The 16657-nt window shown below is 61.8% G+C and overlaps 1 protein-coding gene and 1 long non-coding RNA gene across 3 annotated transcripts in view; one reads left to right on the top strand and one right to left on the bottom strand.

Moving 5' to 3' along the window:
- Positions 1-9151, top strand: part of DGKD (diacylglycerol kinase delta) — a 102853-nt gene extending 93702 nt beyond the window's left edge. Inside the window, exons 28-30 of one of the 2 annotated variants that reach the window (XM_028510034.2) lie at positions 6302-6419; positions 7751-7881; positions 8602-9151. In XM_028510034.2, coding sequence (XP_028365835.1) covers positions 6302-6419; positions 7751-7881; positions 8602-8691 — 339 coding nt within the window. In that variant the 3' untranslated portion in view covers positions 8692-9151. The remainder of the gene's footprint in view (positions 1-6301; positions 6420-7750; positions 7882-8601) is intronic. The other variant, XM_036022686.1, reaches the window with a different exon arrangement.
- LOC118499963 lies at positions 588-15056 on the bottom strand. Its single transcript, XR_004902482.1, has 3 exons — positions 15045-15056; positions 12780-12781; positions 588-859 (listed from the first exon to the last, which is right to left on the bottom strand). It is a non-coding gene; the product is annotated as an uncharacterized LOC118499963 (long non-coding RNA).
- Between the last annotated feature and the right edge of the window lie 1601 nt (positions 15057-16657).

Raw genomic sequence — 16657 nt, 5'->3', positions numbered from 1 at the left:
GTTGCTCTTCCTCTTCTCCTTCTGGTACCCCTATAATTTGGATGTTGGAATGTTTAAAGATGTCCTGGAGGTTCCTAAGCCTCTCCTCATTTTTTCGAATTCTTGTTTCTTCATTCTTTTCTGTTTTGTTGTTCCTGTCTTCCTTCTGGTCCATTCCATTGATTTGAAACCCAGTTCTCTTTCCATCACTTTTGGTTCCCTGTGTATTTCTCTTCATTTCACTTATTGTAGCCTTCATTTGTTCATATAATTTGCTACCAAAATCAACCAATTCTGTGAGCATCCTGATCACCAGTGCTTTGAACTGTGCATCTGATAGGTTGGCCATCTCTTGTTTGCTTAAAAGTACTGGCCGAGGGGCTTTTAATTCTGTTTGAGCCATCTTCCCCCTGCCCTCCCCCCTTTGGTCTGGTCATACCTGTTACTTATGAGGGGCGGAGCCTTAGGTATTCACCTGGGCGGGGCACCTCAGTCGCTGGGTTGTGACGTTGTGTGTGGGGGCGGAGTCTGAGAAGGAACAATGGCACCTGCTCCGCTCTCTCTAGGACTTCAGTCCCCTCTGCTGCTTCCCACAAGCAGACTGGGCCCTTCTGGTGCTGGCTCCCGAGCAGGTGGGCTCAGGTACTTTCTAGGGCTCTGTGGGTCTCCCCCAGGAGCTCTCCTGCGAGGCTGGGAGGTTCTCCGGGTCTCAGCCCCCGCAGGTGTTTTCAGTCGGTGCATTTAGGCTTTGTTTCCCGGTGCTGGGGCCCTGCGTTGCTCGGCCTGTGTCGCTGCCTGTTTTTAGCTGGTTTATCTGCGCAGGAATGTGTGACTGCGGACAGCCAGCTGCCTTGCGCCCCTCACTGGGTCCGCCCGTTGCCTCCCGCGCCCAGGGTCTGCCGCCGGGTCTGCCAGCTGCCGCCTGCACCCTGTGCACCCGCGTCTGCCAGCCACTGCTTTTTCCTGCCGGGACCCCTCGACCCCTCTCCGTAGGCCTCTGACTCCGCCCCTCCTTACCGCTCTGGATGAATGGTTGTCAGACTTGCGTTCAGTTCATTTCTCTCTGTTCTGGTTGTTTTTTGTTTGTTTATAAATTTTTGTTGTCCTTAGTTTTGGTTGTGCTCGGAGGCAGAGGGCGTCTACCTACGCCTCCATCTTGGCCGGAAGTCCTAGAAGTTTGTTTTCGACAGGGGCGGAGGCGGTGGCGTGCTTGGCTCACGCCCTCACTGTCCTTTCACACGTGTTCGGAGACCTCCCAACTTGCCACAGGCCCCGGGGCTGGGCAGACAGGACCCCGGGTGCACTGTGACCCGGGGCGCAGTCCCCTCCCGCAGCAGGAGGGTCAGCAGCAAGAGCCCGGCGAGGGGCTGTCGGACGGGCAGTTTTCGTGGGCAGCGTCTGGACAAAGGCGAACCCTAGACTTTCGGAGATGGAGAACGCAGTGGGCCGGGAGAGAAGCTCACCTTAGGGTGCGCATCCCACAGGGCGCTGGACACTAGACGCCGGGTACCTACCTGCCGCCAGCGTGGCCCGTTCCCCCTGCTGGCAGCCGCAGGGCGAGGGGGCGGGCGGGCTGGGCAGCAGTGCAGCGCGCCCATGTCTGAGCTCGCAGGTGAGTGCAGACAAACCTGCGTGGAAAGGCACTCGGGCCTCCTAGTCAGGCGGCAGGACTCAGCAGCTTACGAGCGGGGACGCTCTGGTGTGAGGGCAGGCCGCACTCGTTGCAGCTGGTGAGATAGTTGTAGGTGTAATAAATCTTCAGGTGAAGCGAGACCACTAAGGTGACAGCATACAAAATATGCAGCAGGTGTGACGTAGCAAGCCCCGTGGCCCCAGATGAAGTCCTCAAAGCCCCTGAGGTGGGCGGTGGGGGGAGGTCGGGAAGAGAACTCGGACAGAGGAGTGGAAGCACATTAAATGCCTCCTGGAAGGGCGAAGGAGGTTAAGCCAGGTTCTTGGCTTCGATAACTAGGGAAATGTAGAGTCAGTGTGATGTTTTTTAAAAACTGAAAGGTAGTGTCTAGTAGAATTGAAGAGGTTTCACCTTTCCAAGCCACTATAAAGGACAAAAACAAAACATATTATGAAAGACAACTTGGGATCTAGTACGTAGCTAGCAACGGGAAAGTGAGACACAGAAAACGACACGGACGGCGCTCCTAGAAGCAGACTGTCCCGGGCTGCGTTGACAAATCCGACCACACGTGGGCCACAGAGCCCAGTTCTCTCTCCCAGGGCCCCAGTGAAAACTGAGGGCACAGGAAGATTAAAAATAAACAATTTCCAGAAAACACAGTAAGAAAATTCCAGAACCACAATGTTAACATACAAACAATTGCAAAGCTAGGGCAATACATGATCAAAGGGACCACTTGATGTTGGTAAGATGTAACGGTTTTGTCAAACTTGTGTTTCTGTCCTGGCCTGCTGCGTACTGCCCAGCTCCGCACGCACACGGTATCTCCGCCGGCGTCCGTGACTGCGAGTCCCTGCGTCAGCGTCCGGAGGCTGGGGACTGGGTGCGGGCGGGCTCGTTGTCCCGAGAAGACCTCCCGTCGCCCTCTCCCCCCGGGTCTGCCTGTGCGGCGTGCGCTTGTCCCGGTCAGACCCTGGGCCTTGTTTGGGGGTCTCTCCACCGCGTACCACTGAACACCGGGCTCCCACCCAGTCGGGTCCTCTGGTTTCCTTGGGGAGTCCGGCCTGTTTGACATTTGTCTGTGTTGTCTGTGATGACTGGTATGTTTAGATACATTTCTGTTAGGTTTTGTGCTTTCTGTTTGCCCCACTTCTTCTGTTCCCTTTATTTTCTCCTTTTTGATGCGGCCCCGCTTCTTCCCACCCAATTCTCCGTGCCCTCTGCTAGTCTGGGGGTACATACCCCTGGCTGTTCTTTTAGTGATCCCCCCGTTCTCATTTTAATTCGTATGCACACGTGTGTAAGGCAAAAGCTTCTGGAGATGAGAGGGATGAAACCCAGTTGGGTGTGAGCCGCTGCTGCCAGTCCATGATCGGTCAGATACGACAGGCCGTGTCACGCGTCTGGACAGAAGGGTGTCGAGAGGGAGTGCGTGTGCAGCTGTTGGCACACAGCGCCCGCGCCTCCCTGTAGAGAGGGCCGTGCGCTCTGTGAAGAGGGGGCGTGCCCACGGGGCCTTGTCTGAGTCCCACCGCATTCTAGGCCAGCGCTGCGGGCGGCAGGGAGTCGTCATCGGTATAGAAGCTGGGAGGAGGAGTTCAGGAACTTCAAAGCAATTGAGAGTTTGTGTTTTTTATGCTCTTTTTGGTTTCATATTTCTGGTAATGGAGTGTGTGGCGTTAAAGCGCCAGCCTGCCGTGGGTCGGAAACTCCCAAAGCGGACGGTTGGAGCAGCAGCTGGGGCACCCGGGAGCCTCGGGCACGGGCTGGCTTAAAGTGGCAACTGACCTCCACTAGGCCGCAGCCCCGGCTCCTGAGCCCTGCCCTGCCCTGCCCGGGGTGGGGGTGGCCTCTCCCCCCACGGGGGTCTCTGTGGAAGGCGGGTGCAGGGCCAGGACTGTCTCCACCTCACGGGCAGGGCAGCAGCTGCCGCCGCGGGAGGCTCACAGCCTGGCACCTGGCGGCAGGGTGACCAGCAGCCGGGTTTGTCTGGGACTGTGGCTCCAATGCTGTAAACCGAGAAATGTCTTCAAAACAAACCTCAGCAAGCGCTGCTCAGCCACTGCAGAAACAAAGGCGACCGTACGTCTGATCCCATGGCGCCTCCCGGCCGTGTGTGTGTGTTTGTATATGTGTGTGTGTGTGTGTGTGTGTGTGTGGCAGTCCTGGTTTCTAGGATGTGGGTGGGAGGGATGGGCAGGTGTCAGTCCTGGCCTGGGGGGACCGGGGTGGGGTGACGGCAGGTAGGTGAGAGCTACTGCAGGTAGGTGGCGCCTGAGAACAGGTTTAGTTACAGAACCAGAAGGGCTGTGCCAGTGCATGGGAGGGCTGGGCCGCACCCCACCTGGGGGGGCCTGGGAACAGAAACCGCAGCCTGTCTCCGGACAGCACCGGGCCCCGGCCTCCCGCGCCCCTCTGCTGGCCTCCTCGCCGCCCGGTGCCGCTGCCCACACCGAGCTCTGGCTCTGTGTCCCCGTGTCCCCACCGAGGGAGGGTGTGGGGGTGAAGTGCAAGGGGCCAGGGGAGCCTGGGGCGGAGGGGGGCGTTACCAGCATAAAGATGAGGGCATCAGGGGTGGTAAGTCTGTGAGCTGGGTTTTTGAAAGTAAAATAGAGTAAGTTAAACCACCCTCTGGCAAATCAGATAAAAAATAAACAAAATGCAGTGATAAAGGGAATGTGACAAAACATAAGAAATCAAGTTATATTCCAAGAAATAATAATAAATTTAAAAATATTGATGAAACTTGATTTTTCAGGGAAAATTTATGCCAGTTGAAATCTTAAGATATTTTTCAAAAAAGCCCCAGAACAACCTGAAAAGACTGTGTAAAAACGGCCTCCAAAGGGAACGTGTCAAGGAACCGGCGGTTTCCGTGACGTGAGAAGCATGGCTGAAGCCAGGTGGAGGCGGACACGGCCTCAGCTCGTGTTCCGAGCTGCGGGGGAGCATAAACCCTAGCGGCCCGCGTCACCTCCGACCGTGCCGTGCAAGTGGCGCTGGGTGTGCTCGGTGTTGGGAGACGGAGGTCCAGGACTTCCACGGTTCACGTTTTAAATCCAGTGCATTTATTCCAGAATTCAGCATTATCAGTAGGTCCGTGCAGATCATTTCTTTAAACCGAGTAGTTGATGAAAGAAACTGCTTTAAAAGAATTCTATCCTGGCTGGCGTGGCTCCGGGGACCGAGTGCCTGCCTGCGAGCCGGAAGGTTGCCAGTGTGGGTGTGGTTCCCAGGCAGGGCACGTGCCTGGGTTGCAGGCCAGGTCCCCAGTTGGGGGCGCGGGACAGGCAGCTGATTGATGTGTCTCTCTCACATCTGTGTTTCTCTTCCTGTCTCTCTCCCTCCTTTCTCCTCTCTCTAAAACAATTAAAAGTACTTTTAGAAAAAGAACTCCATCTGGAAAGTGCGGAGGGATTAAAAGGCCGTTCCATCCCCTGGACAAAGACTGGGTGCAGGCGGGTTGTCGGTGGATGGGGGGGCGTCCGTGTGGGGAAGGAAGGGGTGGGCTCACCCAGGGACAGCCTCGGGCCTGGAAGTGTCGGGGGGCTCGGTGGGAGGGCCTCCTGCCCACGCCCTCAGCGCCCAGGGAGCCCTCGGTCCTCTGGCCGGAGCCAGGGCTGGTCGCCCGGTAGCCGGAGGTGCTGGACGGGCGGCTGGTGTTAGAGCTGACGGCTGACAGTTTTGCCAAGTGCCAGAAATTTATAAAAGTGAGTTTCTTGAGCACTCACGGTGGCTGGCGAGAAACTGTTTCTGTGAGCTGTCTCTTTTGCGGCAGAAAAATTGAAAACAAAATGCCTGTGACACGAGGTCCGTGAAGACGGCCCTGACCGGGGGAGGGGTGTGGGGAAACCCGGGGGGTCCCCACAGCGCCTCCCAGCGTGAAGGTGCTTGTCGTTTCCAGACTCGCAGTCGGGGCAACCCCAGCAAACACCCCTGTGGAGCGTTCTTCAGGGGACCGGGGCACCGGATGTCCCCGTTACACAGCTGCGAGGCCGAACCCCGGGGGTCAGTGGGGGGACGAAGGGGGCGGGGTCCCGGGGCAGATCCCCGCCCAGCGAGGGCAGGAAGGAGCTGCACACCTGGAAGAGACGGGAACTCTGCTTGACCTGGGAGTGCCACAGGCGGTCCACGCACGTGGCTCCTGCGTGCGGGGGTCCGAGTGTGCACGGAGGAGGGGCCGAGACCCCAGGATGGTCGAGGGCAGGGGCGCTGGGCAGTGGTGGCTCTGCCCCGCTCCTGGAGTGCCGTGGCCGCCCTGCTCCCGTCCTCCTGAGACTTTGCCGGGGGAGTCGGTGCAAGGAGAGGGCGGGCGGGACGCCGCGGGCCCGGCCTGCCCGTGCCGCACTGGCAGGTCGGCCGGACAGCCTGTTTGGTGCTCTCCCTGCCGTGGGGCTGGTGTTTAAACAGCCTTACAGAGCTCTGTCATTGCGTGGGAAGTGTGCGTTGTAAAATGAAAAATAGAGTGTGAAAAAAATGCACAGTGATCGTCGTGAAGCCACTTTTGACAGGCATTGAAAGTCCACAGTAGGCACGAGACCAGCAGTCGAGGGGAACCACAGGGTGAGCTCAGCTGGAGCAGCTGGAGCAGCGTGCCTCCCCCCGGCCTCCCCGGCCGGCCCCAGGCGGGACGCGGGCCTCGGGGCGCTGCGTCTGACGCCCGGTGTCTCTCACTTTGCACCGCAGAACGTGACCTCGGATCTGTCCAAACGCAGCCGCAGCGGGAAGTTCCGCCTGGTGACCAAGTTCAAGAAGGAGAAGAACAGCAGGAGCAGAGATGCCCACGGCAGCCTGGGAGCGCCGGGTACCCCCCCTCCTCTCGGCCGCACGCACCGCCGCTCGCTGCTGGCCTCCATCTCCTCCCGGGGCCTCGCGGCCTGTGTGGGGTGCCTTGCTTTCTGGCTTGCTCTGGCCACTGGCCATTGCCCGTCCCTGCCGCACATGTGTTTCCGGGACTGACAGTAGGCGACCGGCCACCGAGCCCCTGCCTGCCCTGACTTGGGGGTGGGAGGGGGGGGACAGCAGAGGTGACGAGACGGAGACACGGAGCTCACGCTCAGGCCTGCGTCTTTGGGGGGGCTGCGGACCGCCTTCCGCCCGCTCACCGATCAACTCCCCCGCCCCCCGCCTCCGGGAACCTGGGCCACCGCCATCGTGGGCGGCGAAGTCAGCCGGAAACGGCTCTGCAGGCCGTTTCCTTGGTGTCAGTAAACTGGGACTTAAACTGTGCGTCTGGAGGGTTGGCCCTGAGGACAGCTGTCCCCGGTGCTCTCCGTGCCGGCGGCCCCGCCTGGACGTGGTGGCGCTGGCGCCAGCCAGGGCAGCGCCCTTTGATTCTCTCTGCTCGTGATCAGCCGGGGGAGGGGGGGGTGGTTCTGTCGGTGACGGTGGCTCTGCGTCTCTGAGATCCGTGCACGTCTCCCCTCCTGCTGCGCCCAGCCGGGGCCGACCGTCCAGAGCAGCACGTGTGCTGCCCGCTGTTGGGCCGGGCGCTGGCCTTGCCCTCAGGGTGTCGGGCGTGAGTGAGGCACACACACCCATTTTCCCTCCAACCAGTTCAGCTAACAGTGCGTGTGTTTGGTGTTTGAAGTGCCGCAGAATCCTAGTGGTTCCTTCCCGTGGCCGTGGGAGGAGAAGGGCGGGAAGTCGCTGCTCTGGACGGCGGGGCAGAGCCGGCTCGGGCTGCACAGCCAGACCCTCGCCGCCCTCGGCCTGGGGCTCTGCGCCCTCCAGGGGCACGGGCTGCCCGCTGCTGCTGCCGGGGTGTCTGGGTGCTGGGGTGTCTGGGTGTGGGTGCCGGGGTCTCCGGGCTGCCCGCTGCTGCTGCCGGGGTGTCTGGGTGCTGGGGTGTCTGGGTGTGGGTGCCGGGGTCTCCGGGCTGCCTGCTGCTGCTGCTGCTGCTGCTGGGGCATCTGGGTGCGCGGGTGCTGGGATGTCTGGGTTGCCTGCTGCTGCTGGGGGGCGTCTGGGTGTGGGTGCCAGGGTGTCTGGGTGCCAGGGTGTCTGGGTGCGGGTGCTGGGGTGTCCGGGCTGCCTGCCGCTGCTGGGCACCGGGGCTCTCTGGGGTGCCGGCCGCTGCCTCTCTGGTGCTGGGCGCTGGGGCTCACTGCGCTCCTGCTTCTCCGTCTCTGACAGTGCACCTCTGGGGGACAGAGGAGGTGGCTGCCTGGCTGGAGCACCTCAGTCTCTGTGAGTATAAGGACATCTTCACACGGCACGACATCCGGGGCTCTGAGCTCCTGCACCTGGAGCGGAGGGACCTCAAGGTACTTCCACGGCCGGGCCTCCCCGAGGCCCCCCCCCCGGCCCCCTCCCTCCGACCTGGCCGTGTCTGGCACCAGGACTCCCTTCAGGGTTCTCAGTCCTTTGTGCACGGCTCTGGGTGGCGGGTGGCGGGGTGGGGGGGCAGTGATGTCTCCGCCCGGGGCCGCGGCCAGGCCAAGCCAGAGCACACACGTGGGGGGGGGGGGCTCGCTTTGCTCAGTGCAGGTGGACAGTGAGTGGGGTCACCGGAGAGGGAGCCGGTGGTCAGGGAGCCAGCACACGGGGTCCCTCTGTTGGTGACATAGGTGGTTAGAGCTGGGGTGACCCGGTGGCTGCTGGGCACATGGAGGCCCCCCAGCGCAGTCCCGCTCGCCCGTGTCCAGCGCCTGCAGCGCGGGCACCTCCCCGCGTCCGGCGGGGGGGGGGGAGCAGCAGCGCCGTGCCTGCCTCGGGCGGCACAGTCGTTGGGCCTGTCCCGGGCGCTGGCGCTTAGGGGGCCGGTGGCACTTACCGCCAGCCTGTGTGTGGTCTCTGTTGTGGGCTGTCCCCTTGATGGTGTCAGTGACGGGACCACAGGAGGGGTGTCTGCATGCTCGTCATTTCTCCCACCGTTGCTCCCACTGGCGTCACCGTCACACCCCCGTTGGTGTGCAGAGTCCTGGGTGGTCCGCGGCTGGTGGCCCGGCTCTGCGCGGCATCAGGGGGCTCTGCTCTCGTTGCAGGACCTCGGCGTGACCAAGGTGGGCCACGTGAAGAGGATCCTGTGTGGCATCAAGGAGCTGAGCCGCGGCCCCCCGGCCTCCGAGGCCTAGCCTCCACCCTCTCCGCCTGCGTCCTCCACGTGTGCCACTGAGGGCGTGAGCGTGCGGCCCGGGGCCTTCTCATGGTGCTACTTCTCTGCCCCGTGCTCAGGACGCAGCTCCGGGGCCTGGGACTCACCAACACAGCTACCTTCGGACTCGCAGCTCCCCACCCGGCGGCGTGCGGGCGGCCCGGCTGGGCTGGCGCCGCTGTCCCGTGGACTCCCGTCTGTGTGCCCTGCCGTGGTGTGGCGTGTGGCTCCGTGTTCTGGCCGGCTCTCTGAGGGGTTGGGGCCCAGACCGCACCGTCCCTCCCCGGGCAGTTAGGAGCTCCCCGGCCACTCGTGGTTCTTCACAGCAGCCCCACTCGGGCTCCATGGCTGTGCCACCAGCCCTGCCCGTTTCAGTCTGACAGGGGGGTGGGGGGGGCCCGCTCCTCCTGCGGCCGGTGAAGCAGCAGCCGCGCTCCTGGGCTGGCGCGCGCCACCCACGTGTCCTTCCGGAGCGGCCTCCCTGGGACAGAGGCTGTGTGTGCGCTGGGCCAGGACTCCTGTGGAGACAAGGGTGTCTGTCCTGCTGGGCTACAAGCTGCCGTCCCAGCAGAGTGGCCGTGAGTGGGCAGCCTGGGCTGGCCTGAGAGCCCGGGTCCCTGGAGGTGTCCGCACGCCTCTTGCCGAGTTGTCACTGCCTTTGGCTGTGCCCCTCGCTGCCCTTCCAGAGTCCGCCGTGCCTCACAGGGCTCCTGTCCGCCCTGGAGGGGGGTCCTGGGACCCCACACCAGCCCCCGGGTGAACCCCGGAGGGGAGGGCTGACCAAGTGAGGGGCTGGGCAGGAAGCCTCGGAGCGCTGGGCAGTCACCGTGGGGCGTCCCGGGGACTTAGAGCTGAGCGGCATTGACCTGCCATTAGCTTTGCAGATGCCCCGCCGTCAGCTCCTCTGCCCAGCGTGCCCCGGCGGGTCCCCTCCTTGGGCCTGGCCGGACGCCCACCTCCGGTCCGTGGGCGCTTCCACTCGTGGTCCTCCCGGGTGGCCGCGTGTGGGGCGGCGGCGTCAGGGCTTGTGGGGGAGCCCCGCACTGCGCACGCGCCCTCGGCTGCCTGCTGGAGGGGAGCCGCGGCGGCTGTGTGTGGCCCCTCTTGCCTGGGACGCTCCCCACCAGCGGAGCTGTCTGAGTCGGGAGGTGGAGAGAGAAAGTCTGGCCCCGGCCTCCAGGGAGAAGCTGGCTTCACAGGAGACACCCCAGGGTCCCAGAGGGAGGCTGCCCTGTTCGAGGTGGGGCGCCTGGGCCCTGAGGTCCTGGGGCCCCCGGACGGGACAGGACGGGACAGGCTGCAGCTCCGTGAGCAGGTGCAGGGGAGCTGCCCCGGGGCCCGTGGATGAGGCCGAAGTCTGGGTCGGGCGTGGCGCTGGACAGCAGCTTGCTGTCCGTGACGGAAGCAGCCGTTCGCGCGAAAGCCACTCTCTGACTCCTGTGCGTCAGGAGCGGGAGGGACGCACGTGACTTGCGTGGACATGCGCTGGCGGGGGGCCGGCGCCCCCCTCGCCGCGTCTTTGTTGCTGGCCCGGGGCTGCGCCTCCGCCCGCCCCGGCACCCCTGCTGTGTCCCGGGGGCACCTCAGGGACCTGTCGGCGTGGAGGGGCAGGGAGGATCCCCGGAGAGTCTTGGAGAACGGTTTGTACCCTCGGGTGGGGCTCACCCTCGTATTTATGACCCTAATTTATGCCGTGCCCCCCGTGGAAGCAAACGCCCCCCGCAGCGCCGTGTGCGGAGCGTGCCGGGGGCTGCGCAGGAGCCGTCCGCGTGTAAATAAAACGGGCCCGTGCCGGGTCTCCCGCTGCCGGGCTCCTGTCCTCACTCGCCGCTCCGTCCGTCCGTCCAGACTGGACTCGGGATGGGTTTCCGGCTGCTCCGAAAACAAGTCGAGCTGGTGGTGGCTGAGAAGCAGCAGGGGAGGCCGTGGCAGGGTTCGGGGCGTGGGTTCCAGGATCTGCCAGGCGGAAACGCAGTGTTGGGGGGGGTGCCTGGGGAGCATGGAGCTCCCCCGGGTCAGCCCCAGGCGGCCCCGGCCCAGCTGCTGCCGAGGCCAGGCCGTTTTGGCTGGCGTTCGAACTGAAGTCTGTGTGAAACTGCGGGCTGGCGGCCCCCTTCTCTGTTTACTCGCAGCACCTTTGTTCCAAGGCCACTTAACTGTCACCCCCGTTCCTTGGGGTGCGGGGTGTGGACTGGGGCCGTGGGGTGGAAAAGCAGACTGGCAGGTGCGGGAGGGCTGTGTGTGTGGGGGGGTTGCTTCCCAGCGGCTCTGCGTCCCCTTCCTTGCCTAGCAGAGCCCACCTTTGTCCTGGTGTGCACCCTCCTCCCGTGTGGCCACCCAAGAGTGGGCCTCATGGTTACCCGATGGCTGCCACCAGTCCGGGCATCACATTCAGACTTCACCGTGCTCAGTGTAAGTTGTGTGTGAGCAGGTGGTTGTCTTTTATGTGTGTCTCTGGTTTTTAATCCTTACCTGAGGACATGCTTCTTGATTTTAGGGAGGGGGGGGGGAGAGAGAGAGGAGAAACATCCACCAGTTCTTGTACGGGCTCCGACCCAGGACCAAGCTCACCACCTTTGTTTACAGGATGGCACTCCAGCCAAAGGAACCTGTCAGAAGCCCTGGCCTTTGCGGACCTCCCCTCCCGTCTCAGTGTCTAGAATCGGGTCACACACCCGTGACCGAGTCACTGCAGAGGGAACGGGCCTTGCTGACAGTGGCCGATGGGGGTGCCAGTGACGAGCACGTTTATAAGGTTGCGTTCGTGCCCTGACCCTCCGGAGGCTCCCCCCAGGTGGGCATCTCCCCCCAGGTGGGCATCCCCCCCAGGTGGGCATCTCCCCCCAGGTGGGCATCTCCCCCAGGTGGGCATCTGCACCTTGCAGGCGAGGACACGCTGCGGAGGCTCCCCACCGCCCCGAGTCACGCAGTCAGCGCGTGCGGGGGTCGGGTCACGGGGCAGCTGGGCACTGGGGTCGTGCCTCGAGTGCTGTGACCCCGGCCTGACCCCCAGCCCAGGCCACACGACAGGTGGGGCCGCAGGAGCCCGGGCTTCCAGGGAGGGCGGTGTGGGCTCGGGCAGCCCCCAGCCTGCACTCCTGTGGGGGGCGGGGGCCGCTGCCAGCCCGGGAGGGCAGGGCACGAGTGTGGGGTGGTCGCAGGGGTAACGCGCCGTTCCCCGCGGAGAACCCCTCCGCCCCCCACAGGTAAGTGCTCCGGCACTTCCCGCCGGGTCTGGCCTGGCGGCGGGGGTGGCCGTGACCTGGGGCAGACGGGGCTGCTTGAACAGGGGGACCCCAGTGTCGCAGCTCCCACAGAACGAGGTGCGTCTGTCCCGGAACAACCCGGGGCTGTCTGTCCGGTGCCCAGGGACGCCCCGTGTGGCCGAGGGGGCCCGCAGCATCGAGCAGAGGTCTCCTGGGCCTGCCGGGTCAGCAGGACTGGGAATGAAGGCTCACCCGAGGGACCCGGCCTCACCCTGCGGAAGAGCAGGCTGGGAAGTGCCACCCGGCCCCAGGCGAGGGAGGGACGGCCAGGGGCAGGGGCCGTCCCTGCTGCAGTCCCTCGGGGGCTTACAGTCCCCTTAGGGGGAAATAGTGGGTTGGCCAAAAAGTTCGTTCCTTTTTCTTCCGTAAAATAAAGACACTTTTACTTGCACCAGTGACTTGCTTCGGGTTTTCTGAGTACGTCAGCTGTCCCCGCCGTTGGCTTCTGGTAGGTGGAGGCCGGGGGGCTGCCAAACACCCTCCGACCCGCGAGCCAGCCCCACGGCACGGCGCTGTCTGGCTGCAACGTCAGTGGTACCAGGAAGCTTCCAGAACCACTTTGACACACTCAGTCACAGCACCTTCTCCATACACTGCACAAATCTTTTGTGTGCGTGTTTCAGTTGCTTTTTCACCTTTCTTGGAATAATAAACATAATATGCTGAAAACGTTGATTATTTTCTTCCATCTGCAGTATTAAAATGGCTTCACAAAAACTGACTTTTAATGCATGCTGATATGACAGCTGTCAAAATGCGATGTAACCAAGTTGTTTCAAACAACATTAAAGACAACAGGCACTACTGAGCAGGAGGCGGCAGAGGAAGAACGGAGACTGCGCTGCTGTTCCTGGCCGGCATCCAGCATCCCGGTTGCCAGGAGACACCTCTGACCACTTAGGTAGAATGAACAGCAAAGCGAGGCAGGGGGAGGAGGGAGACAAGTCTCACCCACTGACTCAGGAGTTGACAGGAGAGACCTGGTTCTTCTTGCTGACGCATGTAAAGAATTACGTATCAGCAAACCTAGTAGTGTGTAATCAGTTTATTAGTGGTCGCTTCCACGGAGGAGAACAGGACCGGGTAGAGTAGGGGGTGAAAAGGAAAGTTTCAGAGCAAAGCAGGGGGAGAAAAACGAGTGGCTGGAGACCAGGGTGGCAAGGCCCTGGGCAGCCTGAGGCCCCGTGGCCAGAGGCCCTGTGGCCCGAGAGCCAAGAGCCCCCTGAGCCCCTGAGAGAGAGAGTGTCCTTTGTTCCCAGGACTTAAATAGGTGGGATAGGAGGGCAAAAAGTTACATATTGATTAACAGGTAAATGTGGCACCAGCTTTCCTGGGAGGATGTGACTACCCAAACTCAGGTATGTGTGGGGGTCTGTCCACCTGAATTCTTATCTTGCTCCAGACCCCATTTGGTCATCTTGTTGTAAAACAAATACCTGACAGTTAAATAAAATTGGGGCAATTTCCAACGTTATTTATGGTCTCTTTCTGTAAACATCAGGGACTCCCTCCTAAAATAGTGACCAGAGGTAGGCAATTAACCAAAGTTGTTTTAGGCTCGCTCTTTGGACCCCCTCCCACATTCAGGCCTTGGGATGAAAGCACAATTTCAAGGCTTTTTTTCCCCAGATAGTGGAAATGTTACATAGAATTTCAAGGACTTTTCTTCTTTCTTGTTAATATAGTGTTTCTTGTGATATTGAGACACCTGACAATATTATCAGAACAGGCTCGGGACTGCTGAGTCAGTGGGTGAGACGCCTCCTTCCTCCTCCCTGCCTTGGTTTACTATTTATTCCACCTAACTGGTAAAAGGTGTTTCCTGGCAACCAGGGTGCTTAGATGCTGGCCAGTGACAGCGTTGCAGTCTCAGAGTTCTGCCTGTGCTTCTCCTGCTTCAGGGGGACTGGTCCGACTGCTGGGTGTCCCGACCTCCCAGCACACACCATGGTAGCAGGGGACGAGGGGAGTCCCTGAAACTGTAGCGTTTCCATTGTCTGGGAAAGAAAGCCTTGAAGCTGTGCTTTCACCCCAAGGCCTGGAATGCGGGCCGGTCCACGGAGCCCAAAGAAAGAGCCCATAAAACGACTTTGGTGAATTGCCTACTTCCGGTCGCTATCTGTTTTACAAGGGAGTCCCTAATGCTTACAAAAGGAGCCCACAAATAACTTTGGGAAAGTGCCCCAACTTTAACTGCCTCCTGTCACGCGTACCTGGTTTACAACAAGATGAACAAAAGGGACCTGGAGCAAGACCAGGATTCGGGCTAACAGACAACCTCCGCCCCCCCCCCCCCCCCCAACACACCTAAGTTTACGTAGTCACATTCCCCCAGGAGAGTGGGCACCACGTTTACTTGTTAGTCAATATGGGGCTCCCCCCCCCCCCCGTCCCGCCAGCCGTGTGCGTCCTCGGAGCAAAGGATTTGCCTGCGCACACTTGTGCTGGAGCTCCCCCCCTGCCCCCAGACCTGGTGTCAGGCCGCCCCGGGGCTTGCCACCCTGGTCTGCAGCCACTCCTTTGCCGCCCCGCTTTGCCCTGAAACTTTGCCTTCCAGCCAGGCCCGCTCTCTTACATGGGAACGGACCCCTAGTACACGGACCACACGCTAACAGATTTGCTGAAGTGCAATTCTTCACACACATCAACAACCGGGTCTCTCGCGTCAACAGATTTGGTGCCGAAACCCGGGACCCTGACTGGGACTCCCGCCTCTGTCTCCAGCCGGGTGGAGCGCGGTGAGTACGGGCTCACCAGCAAGCCTGTCCTGCCTCTCTCCCCTGCGGGATGCAGAAGCCGCGCGGTGCGGGTGGGGCACCCCGACCTGCTAGGCCTGGTTCCGGGGTGGAGACGAGGGGCTCTGAAATGGTGCTCCGGTTCTGCCCCGGCTCGGAAGACGAAAGACGTACTTCTTCCCTCCGGCCCGAGTTCTCGGGTGTCCCTGTGGGCGTGGGGCCCTTGCAGAGGCGTCGGGTGAGTCCCTAAGACGTTCAGGGACCTCGCAGGGCACTCCCATCACAGTAACGTGACTATGGCTCGTCTGGGGACGGGCACTCCGAGTCCCCACCCCCACCCCTGGCTGTTCCGGACGGGAGGAGCCGAGACACGTGGGAGGTGGGGACGACCACAGGGGTGACAGTGGCCTTCGGGAGCCTGCCCCTGAACAGCACTCCGGCCCCCCTACCCGGATCCCTCAGCCGCTTCTGCCTCCAAACCCGGACGGGAGAAAAGCCAGTTTGAACCCTGGGCTGTGATGAGCTTGCAGCATCTTCCTCCGCGTAGGGTGGCTTCCAGCAACTCCATTTGCATCCGCATGCCCCCGGCAGGAGCTGTAGGAGGGGCTAGGATACCTCTGCTGGGCAAAGCGTCGCGCTTTCCTTCAAGAAGTCGCCGCCTCCTGCGGGCACGGGTCGAGCATTTATTTAAAAAAGCTGCAAGGGCGCTCGCCGCAGCAAAGACTCCCGTGAGAGAAGAGCTGGCACGTGGGCCGGGACCGAAGGCCAGGCCTCCCGCCGCCGCAAGCAGAGGCCCAGCCAACGCAGGCGCGCGGTGAAGCATCCACAGCCCCACCCTCGCGGAGCTTTCCCCGCTTAGGTGTGTGGTCTCCGAGAGGGGAAAGCCAGATGGTAGCCTGTAGTGGGACGTCCTGGCTTTTCCAGGCCCTGTTCTCCTAACAAGGCCTTTTTGTTCAAATGTGCCTCATTCCCGAGTCGTTTTCTCCTTTCTCTGACCACTGCCACGTCTGTCTGCTTTACCAAGTAACCGCTGTGCTGTTTTCCCGCCGAGCAGCCCTCTCCTCCCCGAAACCGTGGCTTTGATCACTGTTGTCCAGCAGGCGGCGCTGCTGTTCCGACCTGCCTAACCGGAGCCCTGCGCTCCAGTTCAGCCGAGCTGGGCTGGGCCCCGGTGTGCTCGCCCCCTCCTAGACTGCAGGGCTGACTCAGGAGGAAGTACGTCCTCGGAACACGGTAAACCTCCAGCCCTAGGAGCGACTAGGCGCTGAGAACAGTGGGGTAGTTAATTTGTTCCTCCACTGCGTCTCCGGTGCTGTGGGAAAAGTGACACTTTTTAAAAAGAGTTAATTTACGTATTTTTAGAGAGACAGGAAGGAAGGGAGGGAGAGAAACATCAGTGCGTGGTCGCCTCTGATGCGCCCCCTGCTGAGCGCCCGGCCTGCAATTTAACTCACGTGGTTCTTTTCTGCAGCGCTGGAGGCCTGAGCCTCAGGTCTGTGCCCGGAGCAGAGCGGGGGGCGGGGCACCCCGAGGGCAGTCCCGCCGCAGGCACCGCAGCAACTCGGGGGTTCCGAGGTGCTGTGCGGCGGTTTTCCCCCCCAGTCTAGGCCCAGACGGGCCGTTTTCCGGCCGAGCTGCCGCCCGCGGCCAGAGCCTGAGAGCCCAGCCCACTTCCCAGCCCGCTCCCCGGCCGCAGGTGTTTTCGCAGAGGCAGGCTTGCCTCTCCTCCTCCGGCAGCTTCTGTGTTTTACGCTCAGCAGATCCCGAGGTGGGAGCGTATTTCGCCACAGCAGGGACCTCTCGAACGGGACGAAACGGCACTGTGTCAGCCTCCAGCCCTCGCGGGGAACACCGAGTGACGAGTGCCGTTTTCTCTCTCTCCCGGCTCCCCGCTGGGAAGAGCCGGACTTAGAACAGCCTTGAGATCTGCAGAAAGGGCCCAGCG

The sequence above is a fragment of the Phyllostomus discolor genome, chromosome 4 (genome assembly GCF_004126475.2).
Source record: "Phyllostomus discolor isolate MPI-MPIP mPhyDis1 chromosome 4, mPhyDis1.pri.v3, whole genome shotgun sequence".
NCBI lineage: Eukaryota > Metazoa > Chordata > Mammalia > Chiroptera > Phyllostomidae > Phyllostomus > Phyllostomus discolor.
This window is presented reverse-complemented; position numbering and strand designations above follow the sequence as displayed.